The sequence below is a fragment of the Mesoplodon bidens genome (assembly GCF_964165515.1).
Source record: "Mesoplodon bidens genome assembly, chromosome: 2".
NCBI lineage: Eukaryota > Metazoa > Chordata > Mammalia > Artiodactyla > Ziphiidae > Mesoplodon > Mesoplodon bidens.
In genome coordinates, this window is record NC_138177.1 from 98,778,103 (window position 1) to 98,794,606 (window position 16,504).

The 16,504-nt window shown below is 35.2% G+C and overlaps 1 protein-coding gene across 6 annotated transcripts in view; it reads right to left on the reverse strand.

The window, feature by feature from the left end:
* Nucleotides 1-16,504, reverse strand: part of SNX7 (sorting nexin 7) — a 99,657-nt gene that overhangs the window by 14,447 nt on the left and 68,706 nt on the right. For 5 of the 6 annotated variants that reach the window (XM_081223679.1, XM_081223677.1, XM_081223675.1 and 2 more), the window contains one exon: nt 5,978-6,130. The exons of the other annotated variant lie outside the window; for it this stretch is intronic. In XM_081223679.1, the coding sequence (XP_081079805.1) occupies nt 5,978-6,130 (153 nt within the window). The remainder of the gene's footprint in view (nt 1-5,977; nt 6,131-16,504) is intronic. 6 annotated transcript variants of the gene reach the window in all.

Consider the following 16,504-nt stretch of genomic DNA (forward strand, 5'->3'; position numbering starts at 1 on the left):
CCACAGATGTAATCATATCTGATTCTTTAACTGCTTCACTCCTTTTATTACTTTTTAGAATTGTTCATTCCGCCTATGTCATATTCTCTTTTTGAGTCTGTGATGTTGAAATTATCCTTTTCTGTAATTTTTTCAAATCACTTTACTAAATCCTATGCAATACGACTGAAAATGGCCAGGGTTTCCTTCCTTTGCTTTCCTTTGACCTCCCAGATTTTGAAAATGGTACTTTCTCCCCAAGTTTCTGTCATGTTACATAACCGTTACTCTTTGTTGGATGGAGTTAGATCTAGAGAAACTATTCCCTCTAACTGTTCCTTTTAATTCATGTAGATGAACAGAAAGTCCATAATTTACCTGAGTCCCAATTTTTTTAAAAAAATGAAATTTCAGATAGAAATCGAAATGCCACTCATCAGAATCTTGCTTAGCTGGTAGTTTTATAATCATTACCAATATAGATTAACCTCTTAAAGTCACAATGCTTGGGAGCTATCTTTACTTGGACGAGGGTGTTTTAAATATTCACAAAAATTTTTTAAAATGTTCCAAAGCATGTAGTGCACCACTTAATTTAAAACAAGCAACTCTTTTGCTAGAATTTATTTTACCATTCCCCAATGTAATAAGGAATACATTTCTAAATAAGAACAACTATACTTGAAGAACTACTAGGACATTCACTGCTTATCTATTACTTACTTTGTAGAAGAACTGCTATGATACCTATTTTTTTAAATTTTCTCGACTTTTTAAATGGTCCATATATATAGCTGGACTTGGAATTTAGGAAAGCATTAGTTGTACTATTGATTTGGCTTGATGGTGAACGCTTGTAATGATTTTTTTCTTCATTTATCTTAGAGTAAACATCCTATACTATAATTGCTTTTCTTCTTCCTAGATGTCCATGTAGATACATATATTTTTATTATTCAGTAATGATAGAACCCTTCTATTAAGTCAGTTCATTACCATTCAAGTAAAAAAAACTAATTTAAATATTCTTCCATTAAAAAAAAGTAATATATTGTAAAGCTGTATCAATCAAGTGAAAAATACATATACTTATTATTCTTCCCTAAGGGCATGATTTAATTTTGAATTTGAATGTTGCTTAGCATAGGGTTTTGATTTTAATTGAATCTTAAATGAATGATTTTACATGAGGCAATTGACATTCTTAAATAAGACTGATAGCATTTGAAATGAAGTGACCTCTAACCTGGTTATTTCTTGAAATTCTTATCAAAAAAGATTTTAAGTCTAGTGTTCATATTATTTTTAATATTATTTATGAGAGCAAAAAATTTACATAAATGCTTAATTATTAGTAGTTCTCTTCACTAATAAAGGCGTATTAACATGATGTACTAGAAGATTATGTCATTATATAGAAAAGTGTTTAAACAAATAAAAATACAGAACTCAAAATAATACATATCCACTATAATCATCATGACACAAATAAGTAACATATGTTTTTATGTTGACACATTCGAAAAGAACCATGCAGGAATTTTAAAATATTTTTATCTACATATAGAAAATTATTTTTCTATAATTGCATTTAAGTGTAGTCTTCTCTAGGAGATAAGGTTATGGGCATTCTTTATTTCCTCTTTATACATTTGTGTACTTAGCTCTTGTCATTTTTTTGTTTTTCATGTGCATGTATTAATTTTCAAAACAGAAAATGAGGCTCTGAAACGACTTCCATACATAAACTAATAATTCTAAAATAAACTGTGCAAAGAAACAAATTTTATTACTTCAAGTATTATATTCACTTAACTACAAACAGATTTACTTGGCAAAAATTAACATTATGTGATCTTTTCATGATTATGATATTAAAATTAAACTTTCAAAGGGTATATTCTTTCAGTTTGTAATACCTACCAAGGATTACTTCCTTTCAAATCTCTTCACCATCATCATAATCATCAGCATCAGTATCATCAACAACAATTGAAACTTACACTCTTTTGTACCTACTAAACAACAATTAGAAAATGTCCATGTACTTTATCCAGCATGTCATATTTTATGGTTTCAGCATCCCTTCACATTTTAGCAAGAAATAAGTTTCTTTGGTTATTTGGATACCAACATACTTTGAAATTATTCACCTATGTTCAAGTGGATTTTTGTTTTATTGTTTCATTATTCTTGTTTTTATAAAAAGACTCATATTTATTCTTAGTTATTGGTCATATAGAACAAAATTGGGAATAGCTTCATTTCACCTACTCAGAGTTTATTTGGAGATACCTGTTTTATATTCGGTGTCAACTGTCTCCAAGTAAATTCACACATCTAGGTATAATATTTCAATATGACAATAATTGGTTTCTGATACAGACCTATACCTCATATTTACAAACAGATTTTCCTGTCATTTTAATATTTAAATTTTAAGTTGTAAACAAACTGTGACCATTTTACTTCATAAAGGTCCGAAGGCAAATGTTTGTACCCCATTTCTTCTGTCATACTAGGAACAAACCCCTTTGGTGATTTATTTTTACAAATATTGATGAAAACAGAAGTATTTCCATAATAATATGATTAAATTAAAAAGGGACTGGAAAGATTCTGCAATATTTCACTTCCTTGTATATCTGAGATATTCTGAAGTTAACAGATAACAGCAGACTGTTGCTGTTTCAGGCCACACAGTTTGTGCGTTAGTTAGGAAGCTTTGATTATATAAGGGCCCCAATTTCCTGATTATGCTTGGACTGATGTGCCAAATCAGTTAAGAGCTATTGACTTAGGAAAAAAAAACAATAAATAACTGGAGCTGTAGGGGTCTTGTGAAGTTATAATAAAGAAAACCAGCGATTCCTCCAAATATATACATCTAAGATGCAGTACACTTGATATAATTTTAGCAACATGTAGAAATATAATTCATTTGGAGGAAAGGGTGAAAAACATACTGATATAAACTGCTGTGAAGAACAAAATTTGCAATATGGCAATATGGCACAGTGATGTTCATTTAACTATTTCTAATAAAACTGTATTTTGTATAAACTGAGTGCAACCTATGAGCATGATAAAAATATGTATTTATGTGACAGGTATAGTCAAAACTCAAACATTTCACTTGGAGTTCAATGGAATTGCCATGAACATTTTCTCTTAAAAAAATAAAAAAAACAAACTTAGAAAAGTTTTGCAGACTTTATCATTGAAAGGAAAACATAGTAGATGCATTTGTCACATGACTTTTATAACCTAATATACTTATGTTTTATAATCACAATCACTTATAGGATATTGTATACCCTAATTTTCAAGGCATTTTCTTAAAAATTATTTCAATTAATTGTCATAACACTCCTATAATGTCAGTGTGGACAGGTTCTATTGTAAAGGAGAGACAAAGTTATTTCTGTGGATTTAAAGAGTTACATGGTAAAAAAAAAAAGCCTATGTTGATAAATGTGCTTTATACAACAGAAATATTTTAAATCATTTCAAAATCTGAGATTTATGGGAAATTCCTTTTAGAGACTTGAATTTACTTAAGGTTGTTAATGTAGAATAAAAAAAATAGGAGAGGTAGAAATGATCTTTCCAATCCCACCTGCTAAAAAGAAAATCACCTGAATCTGTCCACTAATCTCTAGCCCACTGCCATGAGACCTCTAAGTCAGTTCACTTCTCTGTCTTCATTGCTACGTTTTCTAACTAGGCTCAACATGTTTAGTTTTGTTCCACTCTGACCCATATAGCCAGTGTGATCTTTCTAAAAGGCAAGTGCAATAGATATTGTCTCTTCCCTGCTGAAAAGTCTTCAATGGCATTCCCCATTTCCCTTAGAATGAAAAATAAAAGACAAAGCTTATAAGGCCCTCTTCAGCCTAATAGCATTCAGGACATACTAATGTAAAATATGACGTGTTGGCATATTAAGATCAATGAGTTTGAGAATATGGCAGAAGCAGAAAGGTCACTTTGACCTTCTTCCAACCCTTATCTCACGAAGCAGGTCATAAAACCCTCATACAAGAGGTGGCCTCCTTATGCCCAGAGGAAAAAAAAAGCATCTTGACCTCCAAAGACAAAGGGACACTGAGAAGACTCCTAACAAAAAGGACTTGCTAAATTCCCTCCAGTTTATTTCACTTAACTCATACTCCTTAACCTACCCTATTTCTACATGACAGCCCACTCTTCATCAAACCTAGCATAGAAATACTCAGATCTGTTTCTTCTGGTCTAGATTTGCTCATGAAGGCTCCTGTACCACAAAGAACTTACATTAAATCAACATATATACTTTTCTCCTGTTAATTTATCTTTGTCAGTTTCATTTTCAGACCCAGCCAGGGATCCTAAGAGGATTGAGGAAAATTTTTCCTCCTCTACAAGCCTCCTTTTTCAACTCAACACTACCTGCACTCCACCATCCTTCAAAAAGAACTTCAGTAATTTGAACATGTACTCTCTCACTTCTCGTCTTTTCTCTGCCTGGAACTCTCTTACTCACATCTTTATCTGGCTACCTCTCATTCATCATTCATTAAGGTCTCAGTTTATACACATCCTCTGAGGAATCGTCCTCTTTCCCTGCAATGTCTTTCTATCCTGGAACTTATTATACTTTATTATCATAACGTTTTGTTTTAATTGGCTGTTTCTCTTATTGACTGTAACTACATGAGAAAGAGACCGTGTTTGTCTTGCATACTGTGGTCTCTCCAGGGCCCAGCACAGTGTCTGGTGGTAGCAGGGGCCCAAGTAATTCTTGTTGAATGAAAATATCAGTATCAGTTAGATAATCTTGCAAAATAAAGTACCTTTAAACTAGCAAGCACTATAGAATACAAAGTATAAAATAATTCTCTTAATGTCAATTTTGTATAGTCATTAATTCAGTCAGAGATAAGGTTAAATATGTATGTTTAAAATATACCTTCCAGGAAAAGTATGTTCAGAATACGCTAGATAAATGGGAACTTCCCTGGTGGTCCAGTGGGTAAGACTCCGCACTCTCAGTGCAGGGGACCCGTCATCGACCCCTGGTCAGGGAACTAGATCCTGCATGTATGCTGCAACTGAGAGTCCACATGCCGCAACCAAGACCCAGCGCAGCCAAAATAAATAAGTAAATATTTAAAAAAAGAAAATAAAAGAAAAAGAATGAAGTTGTACCCCTACCTCATACTATATATTAAAAAAATTAACTCAAAATGGGTCAAATACCTCAATGTAAGAATTAAAACTATAAAACTCTCAGAATATGCTAGATGAAGAAAGTGATAGCATAAAATTCATTTAAAATAATAAGTACTTTGCGGAATTGTTAGTTGTTCAAAAAAGGTAATCATTTGAAAAGCAAAATGTTGACTATGCTCTTTCCTGAATTAAAAAACACACACACACAAAAACAACTGAACTATAAACTAAACTGAACTAATCCTCCTTTTTTGATTTTTTGAATAGCTACAGAAGGTATGGTAGGGATGGCAGGGACATAACGTATAAGCCCTGAACTAATTTTCTCCTCATTCAAACCTTTGGTGTTTTCCTCATTTTGCAAACCCTTTTTAATACAAGAAAAAGAGAGGAAAAGGAAATAAGATAGGAGAATCATTAGGAAGCATGATCAAGTGATTTTGAAGAATTCAAATCTTTCCAAAACAAGAAACTGAGGGGAAAACACACACAATAAAATGGTAGCATAATTCTTTCTCACATCAAGCTCAGCTCAAATTAGGTACTTGGGCATGCTGTGTAGGAAGGAAAACTTATCATCCTTCCTCCACATAAACACATTTGTGTCAGTGGGTGGGTTTAGCGTTACTATATTAACTGGCAACTCCACTGGCACTGAGTCACCAAAGAGGCTTCTGAATGTGACACTTGGTTCCTGAACAGACTCTTTCAACACAAGATATATAGAAAGTAAGAGAGAGGATAACTTTTTTAAAATGAAGCAATACCACATATCACTAATTACCTGTTCATAATAGTGGATATTCTCCTCAGCCATATCTGTAAATGCTGACTTGATATCATTTTGCATGTTTTGTTTCCATCTTTCCCAATCTGCTTTCAAGGCATTATTAGCACATTCCACTTTATCTTCCAGTTTTCCAATCTCTTCCGTAAGCTGAATAAGATCACAAAGAGATCAATTGATCTATGTATTCCTGCCACTAAGTGAATTCTTAAAATCTAAGCTGAATATTATAAAAAACAGTTTAACAAAAATACTTCTTTTGAAAATCACTATTTACCATGTATACTAACTAGTTAAAGTAAAGAGAACACTGGATTCAGAGATGTCAAGTAGAGTTCTAAGGTCTGCCACTAATTAGCACTTGACTTTACCTAAATCTCTCTAATCTTGGGCTTCAGTTACACTATTTATAAAGCAAAGGAAATTGGGCTACAAGTTATTCCAAAATTTTTTTGCAATAGCTCTCTCATTACCACTGTTTGTGGTGAAAATATTTATGTTAAAAGATATGGTTGGGGGCTTTCCTGGTGGTGCAGTGGTTGAGAGTCTGCCTGCCGATGCAGGGGACATGGGTTCGAGCCCTGGTCTGGGAAGATCTCACATGCCGCGGAGCAGCTAGGCCCGTGAGCCACAACTACTGAGCCTGCGCGTCTGAAGCCTGTGCTCCGCAACAAGAGAGGCCACGATAGTGAGAGGCCCGCGCACCACGATGAAGAGTGGCCCTCGCTTGCCGCAACTGGAGAAAGCCCTTACACAGAAACGAAGACCCAACACAGCCAAAAATAAATAAATAAATAAATAAAAATGAATATCTGCTTATAAAAAAAAAGATATGGTTTCACATCTTCAGCTTCCCCTTCCTACTCCTCATTTTTCAGCTATTTTTAGCAGAATGCTCAATTAACTGACATGTTATAACATCCGTATAGATTACGTAGTCCAACCTGGAGGACCAGGGGATTAACTTGCCACATTCCACTCAGCTGGTAACAGAGGCAGGTTTATATCACAAGACACCTGACACCTAGTCCACGCTCCATTAGACAGGCTAAGTGTGACAGTCATACCTCCTCCCCAACTTACCCACCAACCTTTGAGCATGGAACCCATCAACTTATTGCTTTATATTTAGCACATTTATATTTATATAAATTTTTATATATTTATGCATATTTTATACACATATATTTATTCATATAGTCAGCATACATTTATTTATTAAGTTCTTTCTCCACACCAGGCATTATTCTAGGACTTGGAGATTCATCAGTGAATACAATAGACAAAAATCCTTGTTTTTGCCAGAGCTGATATTCAACTGGGGAGAGACAAACCATAAGCAAGATAAATGAAATATGAACTATCATTTGATAATAAGTGTCAAAAAGAAAAACGAAGGAGAAAGGTAGATAGGGAGTATAAGAATGATGCAATTTTAGATAAGATGGCTGGGGAAAGCCTAAATAAGAAACTGTCATTTGAATAAATATCTGAAGTTGATGTGAGAGTGAACCATGGGGTTCTTAATCAGAAAAGCATTCCTGGCAGAGGAAGAAACAGGACAATGGCCTAGAGGTGGAAGCATGCCTGGATGGTCCAAGAAGAATAAGGAGACCAGCATGGTTGTAGCAGGTGGCAGAGTTAAAAAAGAGGGAAGCTCTTAGAAGATGAGGTCAGAGAAGCAGTGGGTGACCAGATCTTACTGAGCCATGCAGTCCATGGTAAGGATCTTAGGTTTTATTGAGTGAGACCCAAAGCCAGAGACATTCAAGCAGAAATGATACCACCTCTCCCATGTTTTAAAAGGGGAGGATATTATTTACATTATACGTTACCAGTATTCCTTGGCTCCAAGTATTTGAAAGAGGCTATCATTTAAGAAGGTCCCCATTACAGACATGCTAAAATGTGAAAATGTATGTCTTAGAATCAAAAAAATGTTATTTTACTTCCAATGCTTGTTTGAAATATTCTTTTTATTCATTTCTCAATATTTTGCTGTGAAATTTCACTGCTGACTTTATTTCATTGCAGTCATATTTGCTTTTGTTTCCCTAAGAATAGACATTTGGTATTATATAAATCTTTTATTACCTATGGGAGATCTATTTCAGTGGTAAGGTTGGTTTTCATGTTTTGTGTGTGGCGGGAAGATGTACTTTTTTTTTCACTTTCTTATTTTGTTTGTAAACTATCTCAGTGAGGCCATTTATTACTTTACGGGTATGTATGACTCTTTGGGGGTAGTTATTTTGCTTAATCACAGAGAATTTGTCTAAACGGACATTAATGGGATTTCTCATGGTGGACTGTGGATGCTGGAGAATAAGCTAAGGTAAAATTTTACTGACAGGTCAAACTCAAACAGGATCCGGAGAAAGCTCAGGGGCCGGTTACAAAACTTCACTCCTCTAGGTTGTTGGATGGAATCTTGCCATTTTCACAGCCAGATGGAGATGATTAGAAAAGTGTCTATTTTTATAGCTAGGATCAAGAGGTACCTACACCAACTGTAACTGCACTGTTTTTCTCCTCTGCTTAGGTTTTGCAGTCTAAAAGTGCCACGCACTGGAGTGGAGTGGGATTAATGGCAAAGTTCTTTACTGAAAGTGGCTTCAGGAAACACAGTATCTAAATCATATATTCTATCTTCCTTCCCCTCCTGATGGAGCTTAAAATGGTGTCACTGCCGTAAGGGATTTAAACAAGTCTTCCCCTTTTCAATCTGCAACTCCCTCACCTAAAAGCCCTTGTTAGTGGTAGTCAGGTTGGTTGGTGCTTCTGCTCTGGTCCAGAGCTATTGCATTCCTAAAGAAGTCCTGTCCTGTTCTCTGACTTCACTCCCACCTACAGAAAGAAGCTCTGTAGCCTGATCAGCATGGCACTGGGATTAAGATGACTAATGATAGGTTAGACTGATCGCAGACCCCACGTCTGTCTTTCACAAGCTGTGTGACACTGGGTAAGAGTATTTTTTGAAGCCCTAGTTTCTTCATCTGTAAAATGAATATAAAAATGACACTACCTATCTCAAAGGGATTTTTATTAAAAATTGCGAGATAATGAACACATTCATTGATGTGCACAGTGTCTGACAATTTTTCTACTAAACGGTATCTAATTACTATCATCATTACCACCACCATTACCACCATTACCACCAGTACCACCACCATTACCACCATCATCATCAGTTGGAGAAATGGAAACTGATTCCCTCTCCTCTTCCAGTATTTTGGTCTCTGGAAATATACCATTTCTTTTCCAGGGTCTAGGTCTTAATTTCTAGTGCTATTTCTTGATTTATTCTCACCAGTGTGGAAGAGGATACATATGTTCTAAATATATAGGATCAATTCTTGTCATTTTTTGGAGGCTATACATATATATATATATATATATATATATATATATACACACACACACACACACACACACACATATATATACTGACCACTTTTTATTTCTTTGATGATTCCATCATTATTTTAGTTAGAAAAGGAAAAAAGAGACATTAGGTATTTCCTCACACTGAATCATCTTCCCCTAATTTTGACTTGAAGAAACTCTAATTGATAATAAGCACAAAACACTTAATTCAAATTAGGAATGATCTGGACTATTATCTTTCCTACCAATTTACAAAGGCATATTATTAGATTTCCCTTCCCTTAGTTGACTGCACTTTTAGCAAGTTCTTTGGTACAAGGAACTGTGCATTTAGATGGTGCAATCCAGGCTCTGAACATAAACACTGAACAAAATTTCACCGAAGTGGGAGAGTAACGTGTTAGGCACCTGGCTGGCCAAAGAAGCCTCTCTAGTGCTTCAGCACCCCTCTAACCACAGAGCAGGTTTCAATAACTCTAAAAGTAGGGAATTATAGTTTCTACCGTAATACAGCATAGAAAAGACTGAGTTTAAAAGGATTAAAGCTTGAATCATTCATTTCACAAGTACTGGAAACGACTTGGCCCTCTGTTGGTGGAAAAACTGAAGAAGGAAGCAATCCTTTTTGCCAGGAAAATGTTGTAATATCAGAATAAGTAATAAAAGCTTGTAATATAGTGAAAAATAAAGATTTAGATTTAACTGCAAGGCTAATGGGTAATCTCTAGCTTCAGTTATATTCAGCTAGAAATAAGCCACACAATTAAGTGAAAACCATTAATACTAAGAGCTCAGGCAAACAAAAAAATATCCTTCTTCAATAGCGAGTACCTACTATAGCACCAGGAACAGCAGCAATAATAATGACCACTTATTGTATTTCTGCCATGGGCCACTGTATTAAGCTATATACTTTACCTACATTATTTCATTTAATCTGCATAATAATATTGCAAATTTGGTAACATTATCTTCCTTTTACAAGCTGGGAAACTGGGAGAAAGAAATAAAAGAGATCACACAGCTTTTTGTGGCATCATGGAGATTCAAGTGAAAATACATGCTCTTTCCATAGTGAGTGACTAGCCCCAAGCTAGCTTGCGTGTGGCTTTCAAGGTTAAACTGATTCAGCTCTTACCTTAAGGAGTTTGTTGTCTTTTAGAATGCAGATATGCAAAAATAAAACAAAAACCAAAGGCTATAATACAAAGCAGAATGTGATATATATCATAATGGAGGAAAAAAATTAAAGTAGTATATAGAAAGATACAGCATGGAGGATTAATTCCAACTTTGGTAGGGGACATTCCAAGTGTTAATTTGCTAGGCAGTGAGTGGAGAAGAAGACACTTGGATGAGGGTATGGCATAAATAAAACCACAGGGATGTTATGCTATAGAGTGTGACAAAAGAATGGATAAGAGATAGGTTTGGAGGCTGGAGGAGGGCAAGGAGAAACATGGGAAATGCAGCTGGACAGGCTGATTGAAGATTGACCACTAGAGGGTGTAAATGATATTGAGCATGAAATGGATTCTGTATGAAAAGGTGAGCTACCGAAAGCTTTTGACCAGGGTTGAAGTATACTTCAGATAGGTTCCTGAGTCAGAGATATGCCAGGATGCTTAAAAGAGAAAGGGAGGAGGAGAGGAAGAAAGGAAACCAATTAACCTGCACTGGGACTATGGAGACAGCAATAAAAATGATGAGGATTTGGTTCATTCCCACTCACTCATCCTGCAGCATTCACTCAGCATCCATCTAGTCTCTGTTAGGAACTAAGATGAAGGGTGAAAAAACAGACCTTGCCTTCAAGGACTCATGCCTAAGGGGAGAAAAAAAAAAAGAAACCAACTGGATACAGAAAATGTGAAATGCAGCTCATATGAAGCAAATAGGGTGTACAGTCCTAGAAGCACGTTTACTTTGAAGTTTCTAAAAATTGCAGGTGGTCTGTCAAGGTTGGTACCTAGAGTGTGAGTAGGGGAATAGCAAAAGAGGAAAGAGAGGCAGCTGCCAGGTACTAAAGGGATTTCCCTGGGGGGTGTTTGGATTTTCAATAAAAATCAAGTGGAATCACTGAGGGAGTTTAGGGAAGAGGACCAGGAAGGCAGCAGTAACAATGAGATTCCTGATACAGGGAATACCGAGAGGAGGAGATCCTGAGACACAGAATCAGTAGGGGCTGGCAACTGATTAATTATGGGTGGGCACTGGAAGAAAAGATAAGATTATCTGATATTTTCAACTGGATAGCATTCACCCGGAAGAACAGGTGGAGTAGGGTGAGATAGGAAATGAAGGCCTAAAGGCAACAGTAATAGTCTTGCAGGGTGAGGTATACATCAAAAACTTTTGGAGGTCAACCTTGCGACATGTTTCACTAAAAATTCTTACTATAATTCTTACAAAGTAAAAAAAAAAAGTACTCATCCCTGAGAAGGAACAGGGTCATGGAGAAAAAAAATAAAGGAAATAACAATGAAAAAAAAAGAAAAATATGATCATGCTAAAAATAGTCCACCATTAACATCAACATATTAAATGTTAAAGTAATATTTAATTACTATGCTTCATTATTTCTCATCCATGAAAAGTACAGTCTAGGAGGTGGGTGTCAGATCAAAGAATAAAAGATGCATGAGGTTCATGTCATATCCCATCAACTTAGATGTATCCTAGATTCAGCTGAAGGGTGCCCCTTCCTTTACTTGTTAGATTGGGCTTGTTTTGTTTCTTTGATTCAGTTCAAGCTTATCTAGAGAATGGTCTGATGGCTAAAGGGCCAAGAACTGACATGCTGGTTCTGTCCACGTCAGTTATAGCTCTGAACCCTGGTTATATCATGTTATGAATGTTTGTCACAGGTCATGTGGGAAAGTGGGTAAAATAATTTGGATGAATCCATGCAGATCATTCATTACTGCTAGGAAATAAAGCTTACATTCTAATGGAATAGCCCTGTGGACCATTTCTACGATTATAGACCATTACACTATTTTTAACAGTTACTCAATTTTTGAAGCACACGTCTGCTAAGACAACCACAGGTGCACTGAATCCCTCAAACCCATTTAATCACTTGGAGGTTTTCCTCCTTATTCCCTCATAGCTGACTTTAGAAAGCGAAACCAATCCAGAAACCTTATAACATTTTAATAATTTTTATTAAAATAGGCCTTTTATAGATTTTAATTTTCTATGACTTTTATACATTTAAATTTGTAATAACATATTTTCCCATAAGTACAACCATCAGAAATAGATGGATTTTTATAGAAAAGTTACATAAATCCAAGCAAATACAGTTTATTTATTACCTATCTTTAAGCAAATAATTAACTAAAATATAAAATTTTTTTCACAGAAAATTCATATTTTATTAACAATGAAAAAGATATAAGTGATAGAACATTTTGGAATCCCATAATAAAGACAAGTTTTTTCCTTTGTAACAAAATGTTGTCCTGGAAATTATATCAGAAACATCTATTTATTTATAAATAAAACATTACAGATGTGAACTGTATAATCACAAAGTTAGGGTAGCAAATAAAATAGAGTAGCAAATAAAATATGAAAAATATTTTAAAATATTTTTAATAAGAACATACTCCACAAATATACATCTCCAAAAATATTTTATAATAAATAAAGTTTGGAGACAAAAATGGGATTACCTGTATACTCATCAACTATTTAAGAGGTAAATAAAATGTATCTAGAGTACGTATATTTGATTTAATAATAAAAATAATTGGGCTTTTCTTAGAGATTAAAGTGTGCTTAAAGATGATTAGGTAGGCCTTTTGCTCTTAAGATTTAAGGTTGATCTTTTGATGCTATTTCTCTCAATATATTTTCAATACAGAGGCAAGAACTTTTACATTTACTAATAGAGACAAGAATTATTCCACTGGATTTGCTTGGCTATACTATGTCCTCCTGCAAATGGACTCTGAGAGCTTATCTGGACTTTCTGGCAGAGAAGTGCACGTATTTAGGAATTACCTTAGAATAACTTTAGATTTGGCAAGGACTATGAAAGACAGCAATTAACTTTTGGAGGGATGGCACAAGATATGGGTAACTATCTAGCCAGTCAGATGAGTGAAATCACCTTTACTACTAAGGAGGAGATGACAAACAGCCCGATTTCCTTTACATTCTTGCTGGATAGCCTTCAGATTATCTTTGTTTTCTTTGTCTCTAACGTTATCAAGAATGGTCTGACAGTAAGAAAAAGAGGAATTTACAAGAGGTGTCTCGAAGCTATGGTGAGGGATAGAGTTAGGAAAAGGAGCTGTGTTTGTGCATGTATGTTGCACATTCTTAACATCTGCCTGCTCACCAGCAATGCTGAGTCCCTACTATGATCAGGTCCTGAGCTGCATGTCACACGTGGCATCCCATTTAACTTTCTCCATAATTCTTAGAGGTAGCTTTCTTCCCCCCCCCGTCTAGCTGGTCCAAGTCTTACAAAGTAGACTTTGCACATGATGAATGTGGGTCCATGTAACAGTGCACTTTCAACATCCTTCCACCAGCTCTCAATTGTGCTCTTCTTCTCTTGAATTATTTGGCAAACTCAATCTAAGTTGATTTAAAAAAATATATATTTCCTGCTCCCCCCACTTTAATTTTATTTATTTGTGCTCCTTAAACCTCTGTTCTCCTTCAAAATACAGTTTCTTATTACCTTCAATAAGATGAAAGAACAAATAAATTGAGAATAAAAGTAAACATTCATTCAACAAATCTTTAAGTGCTTACTATGTCTCAGGCATTGGCCCAGGAACATGACCAATAGCACAGGGGTGAATACGAGAGGGAAGGTCCCTGTTGCTGGGAGCTTACAACCTAGTAGGGGTTTCAGATACACACTTCATTGGGCATTCCCTCTATGTCACCTTACCAACTACCTTAGAGTCTATCAATGAGCTTGTTCTTTTTTCATAAAAAAAAAAAGGAAGTACCTCTCAAACTAAATTTTAAGAAATCCAGAACATCTAGATTCAAAAATTTCCCAAAAAAAGGAAATGTATCTTTATATCCAATAAATATCCTTACTGCATCTTTCTCAGTTGCCTTATGGTATTAATAAGTTGTATTTAGTTCCTCCTCTCTTTTTTCCATGAATTTTAAAAATTTCATAATCACACACATTTATAGGTCAGTGATCTAGAGCCTGCGCTCTGAAGTCCATGGGTGAGAATCCTGATCGTGTTGACCTTAGCTAACTAAATTCAGTTCTGTGATAGGTTGCAGTTTCCTCATCTGTAAAATGAGGAAAAAGAAAGTACCTACTTCATAGGATTGTTTTTGAATAACATGTTAGCAAAGTGCCTGGGACTTAAGCATTTAATACATGTTAGGGTTAGAGTGGCACCCCAAAGTGATTATGGAAGGACAATTGTTAGGGTCTCAGAAATGTCCTGACTGAATCTGCCAGCTCACTCATTTCTACTATGTTAGGGAATACTTACTGAGGACATGCATATAAAAGGAACAGCCATAGGGGAAACAAAGAGATATTAATAGCTCAGAAAGCTCCCCAAATGCTCCAATATGCCTGAGAGTATTGGTGGCTGAATGGACAATGTGGCCATGCCAAAAACTCTGTGTAAGGCCATTCCATCAGGCCCTCCTCCAAATCAGATGGGCAAGGCCAAGAAGTCCAGAAATTACCTCCATTTTGAGGAACTAGGTTACCACATTACGTCAATAAATTATTCCACTCTAATACAAGAAATATTAGTATCTTGCTAATTTATGGAATGATAAAACCCTAAGAGAAACAATGCAGATGGATCTTCCCACACTGATTCTGAAAGTTACTTAAAATATACTTCCTAGTAACCAAAAAAACCTGTCCAGCAACTTAAGAAGACCCCCTATACTTCCAAACATTCTCTTACGCCTTTAGTTTTTCTTATTTACGAGAGATCGGTTTTTAGAAAACATATTAGTTAATTCAAGAACTATTTGTTTGAGCACCTACTATGTGCCAAGAGTACCACGCTAGACACAGTGCCCCTATGTGAAATATTTTCCTTCTTTACTCACTCAATTTTTGGCGTACTGATGTCATAGAGGTACATCTTTACTTAAATCAGAAAGTCCTCCTAATTCTGATAGTTTCATGATGAGACCAATACAGAATGACTTAATGTGTGTTTCTTAAATTGGGATTTCTATATCCACATCAACACTCAGTGATAACATAGAGGATTGTCAATGTCATAAATAAATGTGGCATAATCTTGTCATAGATATTTTATGGAGATCAGAGAAAAATATTTTTAAATTAACATAAACATAAATATATTATGGAGTAGTGATATTCATATGAAACTTTAAAACAGGAGACCTTAATGAAATTTTGATCTTGCACTGGCCACGAATGGGTCTCTCAGACTACCGAGGTATACATTCCAACTTTCCTATACCAACGAAAATAAACACTTTTCATAAAAATGTTTGAACTGCACACTGCATTACAATGTGTTAGAAGGAAATCTGCTTGACTGCTGAACTACATATTTAATAAAGAATTAGTACACTTTGGCATGATAATTCTAGGTGAGTTAATTGCCATGATTACCAAGTTTTATCAAAGTATCATTTATAAAAATTACAGATTGACAAAGCAGCTTCCCCATAGTCTATTTCTCCAGGAATAGCTGCTAGGATGATAGAAGGAAAGTCAAACTTTTTTCAATGACTTTGATCTATCACTGCTAAACAGCAGTCTAGGGAAAAATTCACTTACCTCTCTAAGAAAGAACCACCGTCTCTGACTATTTAATATCCCCATCCTTCATCACTTATCCCTGACATTATAATCTACAACTAGTGGCAAGTAAGCACCCCTTTTCCTCACCCTATGACTGTCTCTATTTACAAGTACAGCAGTAAGTTCATGTGGGCAGCATGATTAAAATTTAGAGTCTCTCCAATATCATGACTGAGCTCCTAACATCTGAAGAACTTACAAGGGTCTGCTCCTAATGCATTATTGGAAAAGTTATTTTCCTAATGAATGACAGCAAATCTCACACAAATTAGTCTAGCATGTAGAATTTATAAGGATAGCATGACCTGGATACAAAAACTGACATTTCTGGTACAAGC